The sequence below is a fragment of the Hylaeus volcanicus genome, chromosome 2 (assembly GCF_026283585.1).
Source record: "Hylaeus volcanicus isolate JK05 chromosome 2, UHH_iyHylVolc1.0_haploid, whole genome shotgun sequence".
Lineage (NCBI taxonomy): Eukaryota > Metazoa > Arthropoda > Insecta > Hymenoptera > Colletidae > Hylaeus > Hylaeus volcanicus.
Genome location: NC_071977.1, coordinates 10,625,338 through 10,647,029, shown reverse-complemented (window position 1 = coordinate 10,647,029; position 21,692 = coordinate 10,625,338). Strand labels below are relative to the sequence as shown.

The 21,692-nt window shown below is 38.6% G+C and overlaps 5 protein-coding genes and 1 long non-coding RNA gene across 8 annotated transcripts; 5 read left to right on the top strand and 1 right to left on the bottom strand.

Annotated features, from left to right (window-relative positions):
• The first annotated feature begins 75 nt into the window (after nucleotides 1–75).
• Nucleotides 76–3,959, top strand: LOC128884714 (organic cation transporter protein-like). 2 transcript variants are annotated; one of them, XM_054138293.1, is made up of 8 exons: nucleotides 76–218; nucleotides 710–891; nucleotides 979–1,218; nucleotides 1,493–1,751; nucleotides 1,935–2,103; nucleotides 2,317–2,609; nucleotides 3,032–3,315; nucleotides 3,459–3,959. In XM_054138293.1, exons 2-8 carry the CDS (start codon nucleotides 718–720, stop codon nucleotides 3,723–3,725), a joined length of 1,686 nt encoding a protein of 561 aa, XP_053994268.1. In that variant the 5' UTR covers nucleotides 76–218; nucleotides 710–717; the 3' UTR covers nucleotides 3,726–3,959. The 2 variants fall into 2 exon arrangements, with proteins under 2 accessions (XP_053994268.1, XP_053994269.1); XM_054138294.1 differs by lacking the exon at nucleotides 76–218 and adding an exon at nucleotides 301–436.
• Nucleotides 3,960–5,530: 1,571 nt separating this feature from the next.
• On the top strand, nucleotides 5,531–6,497 carry LOC128884717 (pheromone-binding protein Gp-9-like). The gene is made up of 5 exons (XM_054138298.1): nucleotides 5,531–5,641; nucleotides 5,730–5,829; nucleotides 5,909–6,024; nucleotides 6,148–6,265; nucleotides 6,349–6,497. The coding sequence occupies exons 1-5, from the start codon at nucleotides 5,600–5,602 to the stop codon at nucleotides 6,420–6,422; spliced, it is 450 nt and encodes a 149-aa protein (XP_053994273.1). The 5' UTR covers nucleotides 5,531–5,599; the 3' UTR covers nucleotides 6,423–6,497.
• Nucleotides 6,498–7,138: 641 nt separating this feature from the next.
• Nucleotides 7,139–12,174, top strand: LOC128884713 (leucine-rich repeat transmembrane protein FLRT3-like). Its single transcript, XM_054138292.1, has 2 exons — nucleotides 7,139–7,250; nucleotides 7,440–12,174. Exons 1-2 carry the CDS (start codon nucleotides 7,140–7,142, stop codon nucleotides 9,204–9,206), a joined length of 1,878 nt encoding a protein of 625 aa, XP_053994267.1. The 5' UTR covers nucleotide 7,139; the 3' UTR covers nucleotides 9,207–12,174.
• A 123-nt stretch (nucleotides 12,175–12,297) lies between these two features.
• Nucleotides 12,298–14,701, top strand: LOC128884715 (troponin C, isoallergen Bla g 6.0201-like). 2 transcript variants are annotated; one of them, XM_054138295.1, is made up of 5 exons: nucleotides 12,298–12,411; nucleotides 12,730–12,763; nucleotides 12,842–12,985; nucleotides 13,171–13,425; nucleotides 13,908–14,701. In XM_054138295.1, the coding sequence occupies exons 1-5, from the start codon at nucleotides 12,316–12,318 to the stop codon at nucleotides 13,931–13,933; spliced, it is 555 nt and encodes a 184-aa protein (XP_053994270.1). In that variant the 5' UTR covers nucleotides 12,298–12,315; the 3' UTR covers nucleotides 13,934–14,701. The 2 variants fall into 2 exon arrangements, with proteins under 2 accessions (XP_053994270.1, XP_053994271.1); XM_054138296.1 differs by having other exon boundaries at nucleotides 12,385–12,526.
• LOC128884718 (uncharacterized) lies at nucleotides 14,419–16,740 on the bottom strand. Its single transcript, XR_008459458.1, has 3 exons — nucleotides 16,605–16,740; nucleotides 15,456–15,647; nucleotides 14,419–15,136 (listed from the first exon to the last, which is right to left on the bottom strand). It is a non-coding gene; the product is annotated as an uncharacterized LOC128884718 (long non-coding RNA).
• Nucleotides 16,741–16,829: 89 nt separating this feature from the next.
• Nucleotides 16,830–19,448, top strand: LOC128884716 (troponin C, isoallergen Bla g 6.0201-like). The gene is made up of 5 exons (XM_054138297.1): nucleotides 16,830–16,963; nucleotides 17,211–17,238; nucleotides 17,324–17,467; nucleotides 18,083–18,334; nucleotides 18,919–19,448. Exons 1-5 carry the CDS (start codon nucleotides 16,961–16,963, stop codon nucleotides 18,951–18,953), a joined length of 462 nt encoding a protein of 153 aa, XP_053994272.1. The 5' UTR covers nucleotides 16,830–16,960; the 3' UTR covers nucleotides 18,954–19,448.
• Nucleotides 19,449–21,692: the final 2,244 nt, after the last annotated feature.

Sequence of the window (21,692 nt, the reverse complement as noted above, 5' to 3'; positions counted from 1 at the left end):
ATCTGAAGTGTTGCGACGTATTCATCGTAGTGCAAATATGTGTTGACTGTTTGAAATACGAAAATGAAGTGACAGTGTATTGTTGAGGAATTATTTGTGAGAAAGTTGACGTTGATATGAAATAGCACAAAGTCACGTGACCGATAGTTAGATATCTGAGATATTAGGAAATGGTTGCCGATGTCGCTTTCGTGGTAAATCGACCTTGTTGACACACGGTCAGTAATCATCAGTAATTTTAAAAATTATCTTGTATGATAAGGACGTATTTGTGATATTTGTAGCTTTATTAGAAGAAAGTACTTCATTAGAGCCATTGAGTATAAATTTAGATGATATTCAATCGAATTAAAAGATCGATCAGTTGTGATAAGAATTCTCATTGCTTGTTCCTCAAGTTTGATAGTTATTAGTAATACAGCACTCATCGGTAAAAGTAATAATTTAAAAGTATTTTAATATTACATTATTATGTATATTAATATTATAATGTTACATTTGGAAGAAAACTCGGGAAAGAAAAATTTGCGTATTTAATTGAATTTTAAACATTATACATTTTTTTCATTTTCACCTAAGAAATTAGTTATAATCTGATTTGCTTTACAATCAGTAACGAGAATAAGATCTCCTAGTGTTCAGTTTCGTTTAAAAAATGATTCGTAAAATTCACTTACGTGTCTTGATACTATTTTAATTTTACTTCCAGAAGGGAAGATGTCTGACGATCAAGTCGACGGTGCGACAAAATCGAAGGACACGGATCCTCTGGTACAAGCGCTCGAGAAACTCGGCTTGGGCTCCAATTTTCTATGGATAATATTTATTTTCACGCTCACGCCGACGATATTCAATGGAATGCATTCCATGTCCTACATTTTCATTGCCGAAGTAAACTTGGCGCATCGCACGCGTTAACGATAACCTTGCACGTGGAATCATTTGTACAAACAATTAACGAATTACATGTTTGTATAGGTTCCCACTCACTGGTGCTCGGTGCCAAGTCTAAGCGCTGCGAATTGGACGGACGAGCAAATAAGAAACATTTCCTCGGCCAGCCCGTGCACCATGTACGGTTACAACTATACGTCTTTCGCGATAATTGGATTCGACAAGGCTTTGGAATATAAGAGCAACAACGAATTTCCAGAGGAATTAGCATGCGAAGTAAGAAGCTTTGCGAATGATCTCGACAGAACTTCACTCGTTGAAGATGTAAGTGTTGCTTTTCGCGTATCTATCTTCACGCGATTACACCTTTCAGATAACCTTTTTGGAAAAATGCTGTTCGAACATTTGGACGTTTGATACTGATAACAAAAACCAATTCACAAAGAGCACCCAATTTCGACATTGAGTTCCTTATCGACTTTCTTAATTTATTTATTTTTCTCAAACCAGTTCTTTTTTAAACGAATTGAAATCGTCATGTTTTCTATTTTTAGCAGAATAATGATTTCAGTAGTCATTTGATTGTAAATACTTTTAGTGGGACTTGGTCTGCGACAAAAGCGCGGCTCGTTCGAGTACTCACATGGCTCTGTCCCTTGGAAAATTATTGGGCAGCGCTTTCTTCGGAATTTTTGCAGACAGATACGGGCGTAAAGTCAGTTATGTAATTGGTATAATATTGTTGATCACTTCTGGTCCAGCTGGTGCAGTTGTTCCCTGGTATTGGGGCTTCATGATCTCAAGGTTCTTCAATGGCGTCAGCCACGCTGCCATACAATACTCAGCATTCACGACACGTAAGCTGTGCCTTAAACAGAAAGATTTATTATTTTTCTTCACTCACCACTTCACTTGGTTTCACTAAAATTATTAAAATTTTTCTATAATAGAATATTGGTTGAAGTATAGCTGTTAACATTATATGTAATAAATTCTAATCTAGATGAAAATTGAAATAAATGAATGAATAATTTATACAGTTACAGAAGTGGCATGTGAAAAACATAGACAGTGGATGGGAATCGCTTACAATACTGGCTATGCCTCAGGAATTGTCATTATTCCGGCTGTAGCTTACTTTATACACGAATGGAGATACGTTCAATTAGCAATATCTCTACCTGCTCTGCTCTTGTTGATCCACTTGTGGTAAGCTTGTGAAATGTTATGTAAACACTAATCGAAGGATACATTTGCTTACTTGAATCGTTAGAGGTACAACACGAAAAGTCAAAGGAAATTTTATTTAACTCTTTGAGACACCGATTATAAAATAAAAATAAAATTCATCCTGCTTATTTTACCTTCAGCGTAAGTTCATAGCATTGTCACATGAATGAAAAACTTTAATGGTTCATGCAGGTACATGCCAGAATCTCCTCGATGGTTGATAGCGCACAATCGTCGAAAGGAAGCCAAGACTTTGATCGAGAAAGCTTCCAAGAAAACTTCCAATGACGATACAACGACAGATTTGGCCTTCACGGATTATAAAAATTCGAATGTGTCAACGACAGCCACCGAGACGACCAAAGAACGATTGCGAAAAAATATTCAAGGTTTTCAAGTGGTAATCAGCGACAGCGAATTGCGGAAGAGGCTCCTCATCACAAATTTTAACTGGATGGTGGCCTCGCTCTCTTATTACGCGCTAGGTAACCAAACAACCAAAGTTTACAACCGTCAAAGTTTCTGTGTAATTCTTCATGCTAAAATTAACTCGACAGCCTATTCCTAGAAAATAATTCCAGTGGTTGCTCGATGCAAAACAATTCTTGGATGGTGTTTCTCCAAGCATTCGATTAAAGAGGCAATTTGATCAATTATATTTATGGTCGTCCTAAGGGTTCCAAAAATTTTCAACTGCAATATAATAAAGAAATTGCATGTTGTGACAAAAAATACAAGAAGCACTTTTTTTTTATTAACTACAGTATTAAACACGAAGAAAGAGGAATGTTTCAGAATTGTATCAAGAATACTTATCACCTAATAATTATTTCCAGAAAAGAATTCTGTTTTCAATTTATCATATTCATACATTTCCTTTTATCTAAATAGTATCATATTGTTTCAGCATTAAATCTGACGAACTTCTCGACAAATCAGTATATTTACGTCCTGGTGATGGGGCTGACCGAAATACCAGCTTACCTGATACCAACACCAATTTTAATGGTCGTGGGAAGACGTGTTGGAGCAGGAGCATTGTACATAATCGCAGCGTTATGCTTATTATGTATTTTAGTAATACCAACGTCAGAAAGTGATACGATTCTGACTGTGTCACTGTTCGGAAGATTTAGTGCGTCCGCTGCTTACGGGATAGTTATTTTGTACAGCTCGGAGCTCTTCCCTACGGTAAAAATAATTATAAACCTCGCATTTAAATATTATATTCACTTCAAAGAATAGCACTCTGCAAAGTTTCCAATTTTCATTTATTAATTCTGTACAAATTTTTTTAATATTATGGTCATTTTCTACTGTAATCTCTATTCCAGGTGTGCAGGAATTCCGCGGTTGGAACAAATTCAGCCATGTCCCATGTTGGAAGCGTGGCTGCGCCATACGTTGCTGATCTGTTAGGTGCATTAGTTTGGTGGGGACCAACAACCCTCTGTGGTGTTCTAACTCTAATGGCTGGACTGTTGTGTTTGACATTGCCAGAAACTCGTGGCAGGCCAATGGCAAATACCGTCGAGGAAGAAGTCGCGAAAGATAGGGAGAACGTCTCGTTCTTTTACTGTTGTGACAGTAGACACAATTAAATGAAAGCGACATTAATCACATGTACAGTATTGTAATAATATTGACACAAGTATTGTTCAAACATATGACAATATTGTACAAATAGATGTTTTGTACATCTGTGTTGTTTTTATATTACCTTGTTCATTCATGATAAGGCTCGACGAGACTGTTGAGAAAGTTGTCCCACTGTTTATACAAAAACAAGAAATAAATACTTTTGGATTTATAATGAAAACTTGTGAACAAATTGTTTTACTACCCATGTTATTATTATAATACCAGTGCTGTCTATTTAGTACAAGTTTCTAGTAAGTCTAAATTGCATAACATCACCAATTATTATAAATACCTATACGAAGGAGATCTCAACAATGCAAACTAGACTCAATTATGTCAGATAAAAATCAGACCCAGCTACCCGCACCCGATCTTTTGTTCCAACTAATTCGAGTGAAGTAACAAATTACTTACACAAACTTGTATAAGTACAACTTCACGTAACATTGATTTCATTTGCTAAGAACATCTTGAACATCCAAGAAATTCTCTCTGTTTGATAAATGAAAAACTTTTTAGTTCTTTTGTGATTTCTTTGCTGTCACGAAAGAAATTCTCGACTCTTTAATATCACATTTAAAGAATAATTTAAATAAACCAACTCTACTTTACATGTAGATAATTTGACAAGCACGATTCTAAAATCGTATTGATTCCAGATAATTGTGAGCCAATGCTCGATGAAGCTGTTAGCGGAGCAATACCAATTGCCTTTAGGACTGCTGACTGAATGCCGTGATCTTATAGGAGTATCGGAACGTGAGCAGACCGTTGTTTATTATTTATTGCACACCAACCGTACAGTATTTGTCAAAATCAAAACTGTCCCTTACATTCGCAGCGGAGTTGATGGAGTATTTTAAATCTCCAGTTCAAGCTTTGAAGTCCTCGAGTAGAGAACAGGTCATGGTAAACGCTGGATGCTTCTTGGCATGCATTATGAAAAAAGGTGGCCTGGTAAAGTCAACATAATAATCTTCCAAACAGAATTGAAAAATGTAGAATTCAACGTTAAAAAGATTTGCGGATTCACGAATATGGTTTTTCATTGATCAATGTTTAGATGACAGAAAACACGGTAGAAGTGGAGAAATTAATAAAATTCTTGCCCTCATCAAACGATAACGATTCGGACAAGATTGCTCGCATACAGAAACATATGGAGGCGTGTGCAGAAGCTGCTAACCGAATCTATTTCCAAAAATTATTCTAATTCTCTGTAGATATCTTTGATCAATCATATTCACATGCTCATTTGATGTTTCAGTTGAAGGGCTAGAAAACCCATGCGAAGTCGCCCTGACTTATCGTGAATGTGTACATGCGCGCGTGAATCGTCGACCGTGACCGAACTTTATATAAATTCCGTTAAAGAATAACCATACGGCTAGTAGTAAATAAACAGTAGACGTTTGATCAAAAGAACAACCTTCTAGTAGTAGATGAATATTCCCTTTAAGGATTCCTTACTTTAACTCCGTTTAATGCAGAATTACACTGCGTTTACATTATAATAATAATATTTCTAAAAAATTATGGAATACTAGTACTGCCTATTTAGAACGAGTGTCCAGTTACTATAAATTACATAACATCTTCAACTATTATAAATACCTGTACGCAGGAAGTCTTAACAATGCAAACTGAGCCAAACTAGACACAATTATATCAGATAGAAATCAGAACCAGCTGCCCGCACCGATCTTTTGTTTCAACTAATCGAAATGAAGCAGCAAATTATTTACACAAGCAGGTATAAGTAGAACTTCGCGTAACATAGATTTCATTTGGTAAGAAGATCTAGAACATTCAACAGCCTTTCTTTGTTTGAAGAATGAAGAACTTTTTACTTGTTTTGTGTCTACTCTGCTGTCACGTAAGAAATGCTCAATTTAAACGAAAACAACTCTGCTGTATATGTAGTTAATCAGACATGCACGATTCTGAAATCGCAATAATTTCAGATAATCGTAAGCGAATGTTCATTACAAGAGGTTGCGGAGAGATTCGAAATACCTGTGGTACTGATGATTGAATGTACTGACCGTGCAGGAATATCAGAGCGTGAGCAAACCGTAGTATATTTATTGCACGTCGTTCGTAAAATGTCTGCAAAGCTGAAGGATCTCTTATTCATCCACAGCGGAGCTGCTCCAATATTTTAGTGATTCTAATATAAGTTTCAAAGATTGGCGTAGGACAGACTTTATAGGAAAAGTCGGGTGTTTCCTGTTTTGCATTCATGAAAAAGAAGGTTTGGTAAGATGAACGTGATAATCTACAAACAAAAAAGAATCAGAAAGTGTAAAACTCCGCGTTAAGAACACGACTAAATAACATACACAGATTTACGGATATCGTTTTTCATTTATGATTGTATAGATGACAGGAACTATTATACATATCGAGAAATTAATAGGAGCCATGTCCTCAATAATGGATATGAATTCGGAAAAAGGTGTACGTATGCAAAAAGCTATGGAAGAATGTGGAGAAAATGGTAAGTGAATCTATTTCAAATAGTTTGAGTAATTCTTCGTATACCTCTGTTCAATCTATACGCATACTCGATTCGTGTTTCAGTTAAAGGGAAACAGGACCCATGCGAAGTCGCTCTGGTATTTCGTGAGTGTGTACATAGCATCATGAGAAGTTAAACGTGAAACAACTTTGTATGAATTGTGTTAATAAAGTATCATACAGTTTCTAGTAAATAAACAACAGACATTTGATCCAAAAGAGAACTTTCTCGTAGTATGCATTATTCCCCTTAAGGACACCTCGTTTTAAATGCGTTTAATATTATAGTATCGCGATAAAACTAATCAGCGAGAATCATAGATACGATTGACATGCGTTCTCATACAATTCGATTACGTTTCCGAGTTCGCCAGATGGTTCGTAACTATCGTTTCTCAGTGGAACACTGACCGTACGTGCAAATGTTTGCTAGAAAATTAAGGCTCTGTCAGACGTTGGCTCCCACGTTTGAGGAACTGACAAGGTACAGTACAAAGATTTTCATTTTAATCGTTTACTGAAGCTTTTGCTAATTCCAAGAACTAGAGCTCAAAATTCAAATGCTCAGGAACTGGTTTTATGCCTGAAATATTCGTTTCTACCTCATTTTGTCGACTATATCTATTTAATGCATTAATGAATGCAGTTTTGCTGCATGGCAGACACTTCTAGTGGCGGTGCTGATATTCACTGCTACCGGATTCATCTTCTGGGCACGGTGTGGATTTCTAGAAGCAGTAAACGACGAAGGGGTGATAAATGACTTCGTTCCTTCAAATTCAACTGTGAATAGATATACGAGCTCAATGACGTCTGTGACCCAAAAAAATTTGGGTCCTACGATACAGGAGATTATGACTTCGAACTGTCAGATCAAGGAATGCCCAACCATCAGTTGCTCGTCCATCCTGAGCGACGCTGATCCCGGGGAGGTGGCGAAAATTTTCATCGAAACCACTTTCAAGGTATGCAAAGCAATGAAAACGAAATCAAATTTCATCGTTTCAAAGCCTCAAATAGCAACAACTCACGAAAACACACCTTCTTTTAGCCACAAGTTTCTTTTATATATCCTTCTATCAAATTTGGTTGTTTCCGAAAAATTTTATTCTCGTTTCTCTGCAGAATATAACATTAAGAAACATTTCATACAGATGACTTGCTCGAGATCAGAATCAGTGAAGCTGTCATTCGTCGGCTGCAAATTCCCATCTAACACGCTTCGAAGCAATTGGCTGAGCACCAACGCGTCGATAGAAGAGCTGACACTGGACAGATGTTCCCTGAGCGAAATAGAAGACGAAGCGTTCGACCGACCCATTTTCAAGGAAACCAAAAAAATCATCTTGGTGAGAAACCAACTCTCCTCTTTGCGAAAAGCAATGTTTCGTAAAGTAAACGCATTGGAGGAATTCACAATGCGAAAGAACATCATCAAGTATGCGGAATTAAATTTATTAGAGCACGTAGCTAGCACTCTAACCATCCTCGAGCTGTCCGAAGTCATCGACGACTATCAAATACTGCGAAACATAACGGGTGGAACTACACCTCTGAAAATTCAGATTCTATCGTTACGAGGAAACGCTATAACCGTGATTAATCGAGAATTGTTTGAAGGAATCACACAAGTGGAATCTCTCTACCTAGACAACTCTAAAGTAGAGTATCTCTCCCAGGATGCACTGCAACCGATGGCAACTTCCATATCGCAATTGATAATAAACAACAACAACATTCGATCATTTCCAGAGGGGCTCTTCGACTCGGTCCTATATCTCCAGAAACCTTTTCGCGTGACGATACAGAACAATCCCTGGAACTGCGATTGCAGCATGCAATGGATGCGAAATCTTATTCAGACCTACCCTCAAGTAGTAACCAGCGTACCAGTTTGCAGCACACCGAAAGAGAACTCTGGGAAATCATTCAACGTAGCAACGTTTTGTCCAACAGATACTACCAGCACAGCACGCGACTGTGACCAGTCCACAGTCGAAGTCCCCGAGACCAGCGAGTTACTAGAATTAGAGGACATCGAATTGAACTGTACCGTCCCAAAAACAATCCTCCAGATGAGCGACTCCCGCAGGGTTTTATCGACGGATGTCCATTTTCCTCCCCGTTTACACGACTTCTACGTTCTGAAGACCGAGGACCAGAGCCTGCTGATCAACCTCCCCGACCTGGAGGAGGGAGTCATGTTGCTCTGGTTCGACAACGATGACGTCGACAGGTCGCTCAACTGTGCAAAAAACGTCAAGCACTCTTATCTGCTGCAGGGTATCGATCCGCAGACAACGTACACGATATGTTTGCTCAACGATAACGATACTTCCTTCGTGTCCCCGTTGAACTGCTTGGCCGTGACCACGAACCCGACGTACGAGGCCTCGACTTGGTTGACGAACGCTGACAAAAGCGCCGTCTTCCTGTCGTTAACCGTGTCTTTGCTCCTGATGCTCGCCATCGGCGCGTTCATCGCTTTCGTGCTCATCTGGAGGAACCCCTCGTTGCTGCGCGGGAGCAAACGGGTGATGCTGGTGAAACGCAGGAACGTGGACGCCATTGTTCTGCCTAAAGGGGTCAACGTCGACGAGGAGAAACGCGTGAACGGAAACGTGGCGTATGTCAGCAACAAGATGTATGAGGATGGTTACATCACCCCTCTGCCACCGAGACCTATACCTCCTCGCAGAGAACGGGTGTCCAGGGTTAGTCTGCAGAGCGATTGGAACAGTTACGTGTCCGATTTCGAACATTCGGAGCTATTGGACTCCTGGAAGACCGTGAGATTGAACAGCGAGACAGAGAGACAGAAATGCGACGCTCCAGCCGTGCCACCCCATCCCTTCATTCCGTCGGTGTCCATGACGGTTGCCTCGACGGATGACAATTTCGTGTACCGAGCCACTGTATAAGATTTTTTTAAACGTTCTCGGAATTGTGTCTTGCATTTGTAGTTACATTGGGGTGCTGTTTTATTTTTGTTTGTTCGAAAGTTATATTCAGGATTTTGCAGCAAAGTAATCGTCAGCATCTTTTGAAATTTGGTAGGATTATTTATGAATATGTATACTAGATTTTGTTAATTTTACAACTGAAGTTTCGTGTTTAATCAGCTTAACTGATCAGCCTAAAGTTTGATATACTTTGATAGAAATATTAGGTCGTCCTAATAGTTTATGCCACTTCTACGTTTGCTACTGAAATTAATATGTGAAACATACTCTTAAGTGTTATAGAGAAAGGTAATCTCTCTCGTTTTAGAATATTTTCTCAACTTTCTGACGTTGTCATTATACCGTCACTATAAAATTTCTGTAGTTTTTTTTATTAAATATTGATACGGTCTTCAGCACGAACTTATGGGATGACCCAATATTTTAAAGACACTAAACATCAAAAATATAAAAGGAAGTCCATTTTTCAACCCAAAATAAAAGAGTACCCCCTTAACGACTATGTTTTGCTTAGAAAAACTGTAGATGTCGTAAATACACCTGGGTTAGGTCTCGAGAGACGATAATTCCGTGTACCAAGCCGCTGGAGTATAAGATTCCCTCGAATTCCCTCAAACTTGCGGTTCCCGTTTCTAGGTACTTTTAACGACCATGTTGAGAGTTTCGTTTAGTAAAATAGTAGGTGTCGTAAATATACCTGGATGCAAATTCAGTCATAGTTTATTTATACACCTGATCTCGTTCAGTTCGCAACCAGTATCTTTCATGATAAGTGAACGACGGCTACGAAACTGTTTATAACAAACTGCGCGCGGCTCGTCGTACATTTTGCAACGTGGAAAATAAATAATCCTTGTCTCATCGGCCTAAATCTTGAATAATCTGGCCGACGGCCCGAAGGCGCGAGTGTCAATGTCAGTTTCGGTGGTCTAGTATAACGCGAAAGTCTGGGGAAAAAAAGTAAATAAACAGAAATAAACATTTTCAGCCGAGGTGATCAGTTTCGCACAACCCTTCCAGTTTCCAGGTACCACTCATACCTCGGCAGTAGCGAAAAGGATCGATTTAATCTTCATTGTAATTCTAATATACAGTCAGTCCCAGAAGTATTCGTACCCTGTATATCTATTGGAGTAGTTTGCCTAAATTAAGCGATAGATTTGACGTTTTCAAATAAATGTTCCATTATGGATATGTACATGAACAGGTTTTACACATGTACATATTAATAATAAAAATTTATTTGAAAACATCAAACTTGACATTTAATTTAGACAAATTTCTTGAATAGATACAGAGGGTACGAATTCTTTCGGGACTGACTGTATATCATAAATTGTACCAGTAATAGTAAAAATATAAACACGTAAAATTATACTGCAACAGCATCTTTCTGTAACCTTCAATTCGCTGGTCGAAGATTACACCAAACTCGCCTATATTTACCAAACATAAACACGAAACGAACTATACAAATTCTTCCTCCATCCTTGTATAACTCAACTATTCCAAATATTCGGCACTAAATCATGCTTCTCTCCAATAACAGATCAATTATCGAGCGTGACTTAAACGCTCGGTACGCTTTGAGCAACTCTACCCTGCCAAGATGCTCGAGAATATCAGTACTCGCACCTAAATTTGCGCTTCCCAAGCTGAACTAGCAAAGATTCGGCCGACGATCGGCGGCGTATTTCTGGCGAGTTCGCAAGCGTCGATATATCGACTCGGGCATCGAAGGGGTTAATATAATGGAATCACGTGTGGTAACGAAAGCGGGTACGAGACTAACGTTGATTGTTATCACTGGCCAGTTCGCCCACCGGCGTTTATTTTTAATGATTAGGTCAGTGGTTCGGCTCTAACGTCGAAGCTCCATCTGATTGGCTAAGGAGGTCACTCAGCTCCGACGTATCGTCCTCACCGGTGGCTGCCAGCCGAGCAGTTTTTGCACGTACCGGCGACTGGCAAACCACTGCAATTCTCTAAAAGGACGCAATGCCAATATCAAACTGCTGTACTGTTGGACCAAGCCGCAATCAGTATAACCGTTTTCACGCTCGGCACCGCCGCGTGCAGTGGAAATGACCGGCTATACGCAGAAGGCGCGTCACTGGCTTTCTACGGACGCTGCCAATCGCAGTTCCGGATTTGCGTGAGCTTGACATTGCGGGATGATGTAACCCCTTCCCTCGACGTAACGCGTTCCCGTTTCCCACTTTCTTGCAAAGCGATCTACCGATCTCTCAGCGAGGCATGATGCAATTATCATTCCATATTGGTTTTCGCGTTCTTCGCTTCTGCTCAGGGACGGCTCGGGCTTTAGGGGCGCTTAGCCGTCTGGAGCAGAGATTAATTTCTGGCAATTTGTTCAATTTGAAGCGCGAGCTTCCTAAGGCTACATCGCGATTAATGATAGATTAATTTTATGTATATTTTCTGAGGGGAAGTATAGTCAGTCCTATAAGTGTTCGTGTCCTCTACGTCTATCGAAGAAATTTGTCGAAATTGTATAATAAGTTTGATGTTTCCAAACAAATGTTTTATTATAAATATCCACACGAATAAACACATATGTATATATTTGTAATGAAAAATTTATTTCGAGTTATTTATTTTATGGGGGTAATTGTAAATTCAGGTACCTGATTCGAGAGCAATCTGTGAAATATCTAAAGAGTAAAGTGATGAATGAATAAATAAACTAATCTCCATAACAATTTAACTCCATAACTCGAAGAGCTTCTCACAGGAACTGACGAACCTTTAGCTTCCGAGTGCCAAGGGTTGAAATAACGATCACAAATGTTATTTATTTATTTATGCAGGATCATGTCCTACCGCACATACTCGCAGGAGCAACTAAAATAATCGCTCAACGTTCTAAATAAAAATTCACCGGAGTAAGAAGTGACAATAAAAGATAAAAAGAAAACAATAGTTGTTTGAAACGTCGATGCAGTATTGGCCATTCAAGTCTTGCGTCAACGTACCGATCGTTTCGCAAAGTGTGTACCATGAAAGGCTCCCGATTAAGAATCTTTTTATAGTGCTTTCGAGACGACAGATGATTGGCGACATGTCGATGCTAATAAGAATGCGGGGTTGCGTCTATGCAGTTCTACTAATTAGTTTACTAAGCCTCAGTGTGACATTTTCATCGGTACAGTAAGTCGTTCAGAACCGATTGTTCCGAAGGGAATCGTTGGTCGTTTACTTACCGTGGTATTGTGATTAATTTGAACGAAAAGCTTTCTTAACGAGTCACCACCGCAATGGTAATTATCCCTTTGTATTCCAAGTGTAAAAATGAAGATGGTGTAACAGTAACATTTTTTTAAGTCAATGAAGAAATATATCGTATTTATTTAGTGATTCTATCGATCAATGTTGTTCTCTTATTGCTGAAAGTGGTTTAATAGAGTTGCCAAATGCAAAGTTTGTTGTGTACGTGAAATAATTGTTACCACTTCCTTTGCAGGATGACATTCAGCTCAGCAAGGACCAAATCGCACGTGAGTACCTATAACTTTAAATTAGGATCAATAATGCACGCTGGAGAAGAAGCTTCTTAATTAATTATTCACTCGCAGAATTGAAGATGGGTTTCGATGCCTTCGACCCTGAGAAGAAGGAGATGATCAAGACTGACATGGTCGGCACCATCCTATCCATGATGGGAATGAAAATCCCATCTGAAACTCTGAACGGGGTTATTGCAGAATTCGACACGTTTGGTATGTTAGAATGAAATTAATTTTATATGCTTCCCAAACATGTTTCAATTTTTATTAAAACAAAATGAAATAATTTTCATGAAATGTAAAGCAACCAAAGTTATAAATTAGATTTTATTAAGTTACACTAATTGCTCTGAAATTTCAAATAAATCATAAATTCCTGGGGTTTCATCGTTTGCTAGGATCTGGAGAGCTGGACTTCCACGAGTTCTGTGGGCTGGCGTCCCGATTCATGGAGGAGGACACCGACACCGAGGCGATGCAGCAAGAATTGAGAGAAGCCTTCCGTCTATACGATAAGGAAGGAAACGGTTACATCACCACAGACGTGTTCAGAGACATCCTCCACGAACTAGACGATGCATTGTCTCCAGAGGAACTTGACATGATCATCGAGGAGGTGGACACTGATGGATCTGGCACACTCGATTTCGAAGGTACGTGTCGGCATCCTCGATCGACCAGAGATACAATATTCTTGTGTTGCTCTTGACAGAGCTCGGCAAAATTCTTATCTTCACATGAATCTACAATAACTTTTCTTAAATTTAGAATGATCGAGTTTAGTGTTTCGTAATGGATAGATCGAAAATCCCTTTTTCCAATAGAATTCTATTATTCGACTGAAATTTTGCCCATCTCTGACTCTTGAGTACTATTTCCACCTCTTGTGTTTTCAGTTCGATTATCTCCTGCTTTGTCTTTTCTATTTCTCCTGTCCTTCGCGATTCCTCGCAGAAATCCTCAAAATGTTCTACAGGCTTAAAAACCAGAGTTAGACATTTTATTTGATAAAAAATAAAACCAACTTGATTTTGATCAAATCCTAAATATTGTCTTCCATGCTACATTTGAAATTTTCCAACCACGGAAAATTTGAGAGCTTCGAGTTACCGAGAGCCACGGATTCTTGTTGCAGAATTCATGGAGGTCATGACAGGTTAAATTATCAGCTTTGGCACGAAGCGGCGGTCTCTCGTGCCGGCCACGACCACGAGCTACGAAGCCGCCCGTTTCACACCGTGGAGACTGCGATTTATTGGAGATGTATGTGCCGTTGGCAAAGTATGAAGTTAAAGGTTCGTAGGTGATGTCTGCTGAGCACGCAACGTGGATACAGTTGAGAATGTATTTCTGCCAGGTCCGTCGCTTTCGGAGTCACAATCGGCTAAAATGTATTTCTATCTACGCCGCGGTTAACTCGGGCGATATTCTAGAGAATATCGTTCCCAGAAACCGGTTCATATCGATCGATATAAATCGACGTTTCTACGTTGCGATATAGATCTCGATCTACGAACGCAATCTTCTCTCACTGCGTTGGAAGTTCGCGCAAAATTCAACGTCGTAGTGAATTCTGTCGGAACTCGAAGATTATAATTGAACAAAAGCGATATCTTTCGATTGAAAATATTGTTCATCGCGCTTCTTAATTTTATACTTTGCCAACGAGTCGTGAAATTGATTGCAACAGTGACAATACTCGTAAGCGATTAAATTGTGAAACGCCTCAGACCACCACGATACGATCAATGTGACTTCATGTCAAGGAAAAGTAATAAAAGTATAAAAAAAAATAGCAAAACCAATCCGTGTATATTATTGTGTACATTCGTCTTCAATTGGTATTTAAGCGTAATTCTTTTTATATATGAATACATCCATACCGTGTAATATGGTAAAGAATATAGAAATTAAATTGATGGCAACCCACAGTGTGTACATTATTTATCCCTATTATTCATCCACCCAAGATTACACATACAGACATTATTAATAAAATTCCATAAAATATTTAAAGGTGTAAATAAACAAGGACTGTGAACAGTGACTCAAAATAAATCTTCTCAGGATTTCATACAAATGAATTAGTTTTAGTAAAATATTTTGGAATAAGAAACTCATCTCTTACTTCATACAAAGGTAGAATTAACTTTCAATTACTATGCTCAAGTCTGTCCAGACGCTCAGTGTGCGTACAAATCCAACAAAACAGCAATCAGATCTACAGAAACTAACATTTCGCATAAATTGTTACATGCTCCCCCCTCGCCCCTCCAAATTAGTCATCTCGACCTTCACAGTGGAATGCAAACCATATAAGCATATACTTAGGACCACTTCAGAGTTAGAGAGCCTACTTGCAACCTGTGCAGACAGTGATCCGATCTTTAGAAACTAACACACAAACTATTACGTGCTCTCTACAACATAGGTATAGGTTTTAATGAAGTGTTACATGCTCTATAATAATGCCACGCATTATCTTGTTAACCTGCAACGAGCAGTTTCTACTACTACGATCTGCGAAACTATCATTATCTAGACTGTAGCGGGTGGTAGTTGCTTAACAGAAAGTTAACAGTAGGTTGTAAGGAAGTGGCAACGGGCAATATGCAGGAATGAATGTTAATATCTCCTAAATATAATGGCTGGTGCTAGACTTTATGAGCTTATAATTAGCTACCTGAAAATAGAAGAGATTCGGTTATTACGCCGCATTGTCTTGATCTGCGGTTTTGCGCCAGGCGATGAGCCAACTCCCCCTATTGTCGCATCATTTTTCCTCGCCATATTGATCGTGAATCATATTGCGGCGCGGAAGCTTCGTTTGGAGGATCTTTGCGAAACGGAACTTGATCGTAGTATCGAGGAATTTCTAGAGACGAAGAATTTTATTTAGGTTTACAGTGGCTTTCGAATTTGAAGATCTCTTTTATCTTTATACAAAAATGAAGCTTTCCACATACAATTTCACTTTGCTTTAAAGTACAAACGTATTTTAAGTAGGACATAGTGTTATGTATTTTATAAAATGTCAATTTGAGAAATATATATTGGACTCTCCCCAACGTTACTTCATACTTAAAATGTAGATGAAACTAAAAGAGCGTATACCAAATTGAAGAGTGACCAACTGTAGTAACTCAACAAATAGTATGAATAGTTTTGAAATCAATTGTACTCTGTATCAAATGGAATTTAATTAGCTATGATGGACATAAAGATTGTCTATCGTAAATATAATTAAACGTTTAAATTTACATCCATTCTAATCCTCATTTGAAATTACATTTTATGATGTAATATTTCACTAGCTTTCAAATGATGAAATTGAATTTATATTAAAATTTATCAGTAAGAGAAACAACATTTACTTGCCCAACTATTGTTCGCAATTATATAAAAAGAAATGAAAGTTGCCGTATCGTTATGTGCGTGAGCTGGCGAAATGTAAATAATTCTGTTTTCTAATAGTCATGTGTCACGAAAGCCGTGTTAAATCATCATATATAATGGATTCCTTCGCTATCTAATTGGAAAAATATTTCGACGAATGGAATATTAAATCGTAATATATTAGGTAACACTGTTGTAGAGTATTAAAACTTAGAGTTTAAAGAAGTTATAAAATTTCTAGATGATTATTCAAACGATACAAGTCCAATCTAATGTTCAAATTAAAAATTAGTAGTTTGTTTCAAGCATGTGTTTAATATATATTAATAAGGTTGTATAAAAATAATCAGCAAATTTTAATACGTTTAATATATTTTAATGTACTTTTTGCAGAAAGTATTTCAGCTATGGGATAAATGAAATTCGAGGTACTCACAGGGTCGCTTTCAGCTCGAAGAATGCCATTTCAGTCTCCGTTGAATCGAGGGGAAATAGGAGAGACAAGGATGCCAGCAGGAAGAGTTTCAAAATCGAGTACGTTGCCTCTGAGCACGCACAATTGAAGCTCCGCGTCTTCGAAAACCGGGTGGGGAGTGTCCTCGATGAATTTGAAAACCACTAGAGTTCCTAGGTTGTAGATACTATTCGGTCAATCACGTGCCAGAAGATCATCGTAATGTCCACATAAAACAGAACTCCACAGCCAGAATTTGGTGCATACCCGGATAAGCCGTCGACGCTGTCGTGTGTTAACACCAAATTTTTCTGTAAATACCTAACAACCACATCGCCATGGTAGGTTGAAAACATCATAAACACAACTATTTTACAATGTACTCATTTTTTACATTTTATTGAGTACATATTTAGCAACACAGCCTTAATTTCCAAGTTAATCCTGATTTCTTGTTGATTATAGACTGTCGTAAATCATCATTAATTTAATCAATTTTAGAATTTACTTATTCTGTAATTTTTGATACCGCGTAACAAATGAAACGTACATTTATAATTTTAACAAAACTATGTTTGATAATTGCAGGATGACCTGACCAAGGATCAAGTTGCCCGTGAGTAATTCAGTTCAATTTCGTCCGAAGCTAGAATTCATGCCTTTTATTATGTCAAATATAATTGTGAATGCTGTCGTTGCAGTCCTGAAGAAGGCATTCGACGCCTTCGACCACGACAAGAAAGGCAGCATCGGCACAGACATGGTGGGCACCATATTGACCATGTTGGGCTACGAGCTCAGCGAAAAGACACTGAAGGAAATCATTAATGAAGTGGACGAAGACGGTAAGAAAATGGCCTCGAACTCCACGCGTAATTGACAGAAAAAGAGGACAATGTAGTATAATTTCCGTGTACAATCAATTGCATCGCAAGTGAAGTGATGTTTTTCAAACTGGAACACACACTGTGAGCAACTCGAGTGCTGTTTACTCAATAAGACGATCATTGCTAACAGTGAATATTATTTTTAAAAAATTCTGAAATATTGGACCACTTTATAAGTCTTTTCATATTTAACTATGGGAACTTTGAGCTGACTGTAAATATATGTAAACAGAGTTCTGATAGATCTAGTCTCAATGAGTCAATTGATGGTTTATATTCGATCTGCACATGCACCTTCCTAAAATACAATCTACATAAACGAGAATACGTAAAGGATCTGACAGCACAACTGAAAACAGAATTTGGGAAATTTATTTTTGGAGATACCGAATGAGAGTGGAACAACGAATACCGTGACAAATCTTGGATTATATAGTTTTGAATTACTTTAAAACAAAATTTTATTCCCATACAAATTTTCACAAACAATTAGCGTGGCGCTCAACGTGTTAAAGAGATGTTGCTTATCCAATTAACATCTAGAGTCTTAAATAAAGCTTCTGACTCCCACAGGATCCGGTCAGCTGGAGTTCGAGGAGTTCTGCACCCTGGCCGCCAGATTCCTAGTGGAGGAGGACTCCGAGGCGATGCAACAGGAGTTGCGCGAGGCCTTCCGGTTGTACGACAAGGAAGGCAACGGGTACATCACCACAGAGGTGTTCCGCGACATTCTCCACGAGCTGGACGACAAACTGACGCCCGCGGAACTGGACATGATGATCGAGGAGATCGACGCCGACGGCTCCGGAACGCTGGACTTCGACGGTCAGCAGCAGCCTAGAATTTTCATAACATGTCGATCAAACTAATTACCAACGCGACCCGGGCAGCCGCGTGCCAAGAACAACTAACGCAGGAAATCTTACCGCGCGTTGGAAATTGCTGGGAACGTTTAACGCGGCTTGCCAACAATCTATCAGTTCGAATTAATTGATTAACGCGTGGCGTGTTCGGCGCAGATGACTAACGTCTTGTAATCACCACGGGTTTCCGACAGCCCACAGGGTCGCCTCAGGCAAACACACCTCAGATTTGCCTATTTATAGTCGACATCGATTAACTGTCGCGAATAATTAATAACGTGGACTATTAATAATTTTGCATTTGATGAACCCAAGATCTTGGCATTGACTACGATGTCCTTTGTGGAGGATTGTCCCATATTCGTATACATATACATAATGAAAAATTCATTTGGTAATATCGAAACTATTATTTAATTTAGTCAAACTTCGTCCATAGACATAGAGGGTACAAATATTTATAGGATTGACTATAGGTGGTTACTAACTACAATGCTTTTCTCTACCTCTACTTTCAATAATTTCGATTAATAATTTCTATTTCAGAGTTCATGGAAGTCATGACTGGAGGAGATGACTAGACTGCGAGATGATTCACCAGGATGGATAAAGGCTACGGTTAAGTACAACTATCAAACGCTCTTTGCACTTTTCTTGGAGACAAAGGGCAGAGAGTACGCCGCAGGTCGACGTTCATCATTGTCGTTGACCAGTCGCGAGTACTTCTTCATTGGATGATCAGCGTTTTGATGTTACTATACGCTGTACAACAATGACACTCTGTCGTGAAAACTTCGGAGGATGGGAATGAGGCTCAATAAAAACTCCTTGATACGAAACAAATTTTTTTCTTAATTAAAACGTATTCCGAACCAACGCAGTTGTTGAAACGTTGTGTAATACTTTCTGTAATCTTGATTTTACTGAATTTTTATAACATCTGAGTGAACTCTGCGAGCTTGTAGAATCGACTAGACGCCTGAGTAACTGCAATCGAGTGCGCTATCCTGTATGAAGTGCAAAGTGTCACGGGGGGCTGTGAAATAAAAAAGTATTGGAAACAAGGGAAATTAAAACGAGTGATTCTTTGTTCTAGTTAGAAGCCCCCATTGTCGCTCCTGAGATCATATAAATTTAGTAGTTGATCTTGTAGATCGATACTGTATGTTGACATTTCGTTTTATTTCTTAATGGAGCGCAGAGTTAATGTTGCGTTTACACGAAAGCTCCGACAATAATAATAAACCGCGCGTTAAATAACGATTAAGAAAATTCTTTCTGGTCGCCAGAAGGCATTAAAGAATATCAACATTCTTGGCAGACATTCGTTTGCGTCGTGTCTACAAGTGCAAATTTCATTTTCCGTTCACTCTTACGAAAAGTGCACCTGTATGCAAATTTGATAAATTCCTGCTAGTGTTCGCGTCAATGCATATTTGATTAATCTGTACTTCGAGCACAATTCTGGTTAAGTGTTCTATAATTTGTTTTTAATGATATTGACCTCGGCACAGTAATGGATTTCACGAATTAACTATACGTCGCTTGTAACAGAAATTTGCTATCAAGGGTCGGTGTTGAGAAATAGAAACGCAAAAATGTGTCACTGGCAGAAAAGTTACTGGTGCTATTTGCGAACTTTGATTCGCTCGATCTGTCGTCGGATGACTTTATCACAAAGTTAATGTTCTGTGTATCCGATACTACGGCCAAATTTGCAAACCACAGCGGGTGCCAAACAGAAATAAGCGTGTAAATTCATGCATCAGTTACTTTATGACTCAATCCTCTGTTCAGAAGACAACACTTGCGAGCACGATTTAATAGACATCTAAAGAACCTCCTTCTACTTTATTAAGGGGTTAGGTCTAGTCAGCGGCGTAAAAGAATGAATATTTTAAATAATTTTTTTTTTACCGTAGTTTAATATATCTTATAAAAGAGACAGTACTAAGTTATTATACAATATTTTAACTTTATTCGAAAAACGTTTATCTTATACCTAATTTCAGTGATAATATATATCTTTAAATCTCGGTAACACCCCTAAATTGGGCTTCCCATTTTAATATCAGTTCGTGTCGAGTGCAGAAATTAACTAAATATATTCCACCTCTGCAATTGAAGGCGAAGCTCTACTCGACCATGATTAGATCCGTATCTTCTGGAATTCCGGACGGTGCTCGAGACTTCGCATAGGAATTTCCTGTCAGAGATTGAAAGGAGCAATCACGGTGTAGCTCAGCGAACGGAATTGGACCAACAGAAGTCATACCAAATCGGGCATCTGAAATGTCCAGAGATGTCATTATATCACGGCAACTCCCACGTAGCCGGGTAATCAACTTCGAATGAAAATGGTTTGTCTAGACCAGATGCTGTTCACTCTATATTCGGTACACTTCGACAAGACACCACTGGGGTGCCGAGCAAAATTATTATAGCCAACGAAACGCGAGGGATTTCGCAATCACGTCTATCAGAAGTGGGCGAGTACGGTGGTCCATTGTAAATCAGGGTTGGGGTTGAATTCATTTTTTTATTATTCTTAAATCGTTAAATAGATAACTCTTTCGCGAACTGAAGGAACTCCGACCTGGAATCAAATGTAATCATTTTAGAAATAAATGCAGATGAAATGGTAATGATTGAGTTGTAGACAGAATTGTTTCTTATTAATTTTATATACCGTTAGATAAAAGCTACATCTATATTTATGCATTCTACAACATTTATTTGAATCTATATGATAAAGGGAATTTAAAAAAACTGTATACATTATTTCGTCGCATTTCTCAACTTTTTGTCTTATGCAATGAATGGCTCACGTATCTAATAGTTTTTCATTCTAATTGCGATTACTGAGTCTCAAAATTCGGGTTTAAAAAGGTTAATTCAGTAGGACCTGTTACGCAGAAAAATCGCCCACTTATCATGGCACCGCCAAAAGCGGCATTATTTCTATAGTTTACTGCCGTTTCTGTCAGCGAACTCGTTCATATCGGATAATTTCAATATTGGATACGTGATTCGTGATATTTTCAACGAAAGAAATGCGCCTTTCACTGGTCAAGCTCGACCAGTTGGCGTTCAGCGCGCTTACAGTTAAAATTTACATTGTAGAACGGGCGTTCGTAGAGGAACGAATGACACTAATTAAGGCGAACGTGGATCTCATTAATGTTTCGTGATCAAGATAAGCCCGAAAGGTGAGCGTTAAAAGTGTCTCGAGTTGAAATATAAAAAAACTAGGGAGAATGTCCGAATGTTTATCAAAAGTTACCTGACAATTCTATGTTGCCCAATTATGACAAACCGAT

Coding starts and splice junctions, on each gene's coding strand:
- LOC128884715 (XM_054138295.1), top strand. CDS start 12,316: ATGATTGGCGACATGTCGATGCTAATAAGAATGCGGGGTTGCGTCTAT. Junction 12,764..12,841: donor CAGCAAGGACCAAATCGCAC/GTGAGTACCTAT, acceptor ATTCACTCGCAG/AATTGAAGATGGGTTTCGAT. Junction 12,986..13,170: donor TGCAGAATTCGACACGTTTG/GTATGTTAGAAT, acceptor ATCGTTTGCTAG/GATCTGGAGAGCTGGACTTC.
- LOC128884716 (XM_054138297.1), top strand. Junction 17,239..17,323: donor GACCAAGGATCAAGTTGCCC/GTGAGTAATTCA, acceptor CTGTCGTTGCAG/TCCTGAAGAAGGCATTCGAC. Junction 17,468..18,082: donor TAATGAAGTGGACGAAGACG/GTAAGAAAATGG, acceptor TGACTCCCACAG/GATCCGGTCAGCTGGAGTTC.
- LOC128884714 (XM_054138293.1), top strand. CDS start 718: ATGTCTGACGATCAAGTCGACGGTGCGACAAAATCGAAGGACACGGAT. Junction 2,104..2,316: donor CTCTTGTTGATCCACTTGTG/GTAAGCTTGTGA, acceptor TGGTTCATGCAG/GTACATGCCAGAATCTCCTC. Junction 3,316..3,458: donor GCTCGGAGCTCTTCCCTACG/GTAAAAATAATT, acceptor TCTCTATTCCAG/GTGTGCAGGAATTCCGCGGT.
- LOC128884713 (XM_054138292.1), top strand. CDS start 7,140: ATGACTTCGAACTGTCAGATCAAGGAATGCCCAACCATCAGTTGCTCG. Junction 7,251..7,439: donor TCATCGAAACCACTTTCAAG/GTATGCAAAGCA, acceptor CATTTCATACAG/ATGACTTGCTCGAGATCAGA.
- LOC128884717 (XM_054138298.1), top strand. CDS start 5,600: ATGAAGAACTTTTTACTTGTTTTGTGTCTACTCTGCTGTCAC. Junction 6,025..6,147: donor TTCATGAAAAAGAAGGTTTG/GTAAGATGAACG, acceptor ATGATTGTATAG/ATGACAGGAACTATTATACA. Junction 6,266..6,348: donor GGAAGAATGTGGAGAAAATG/GTAAGTGAATCT, acceptor TTCGTGTTTCAG/TTAAAGGGAAACAGGACCCA.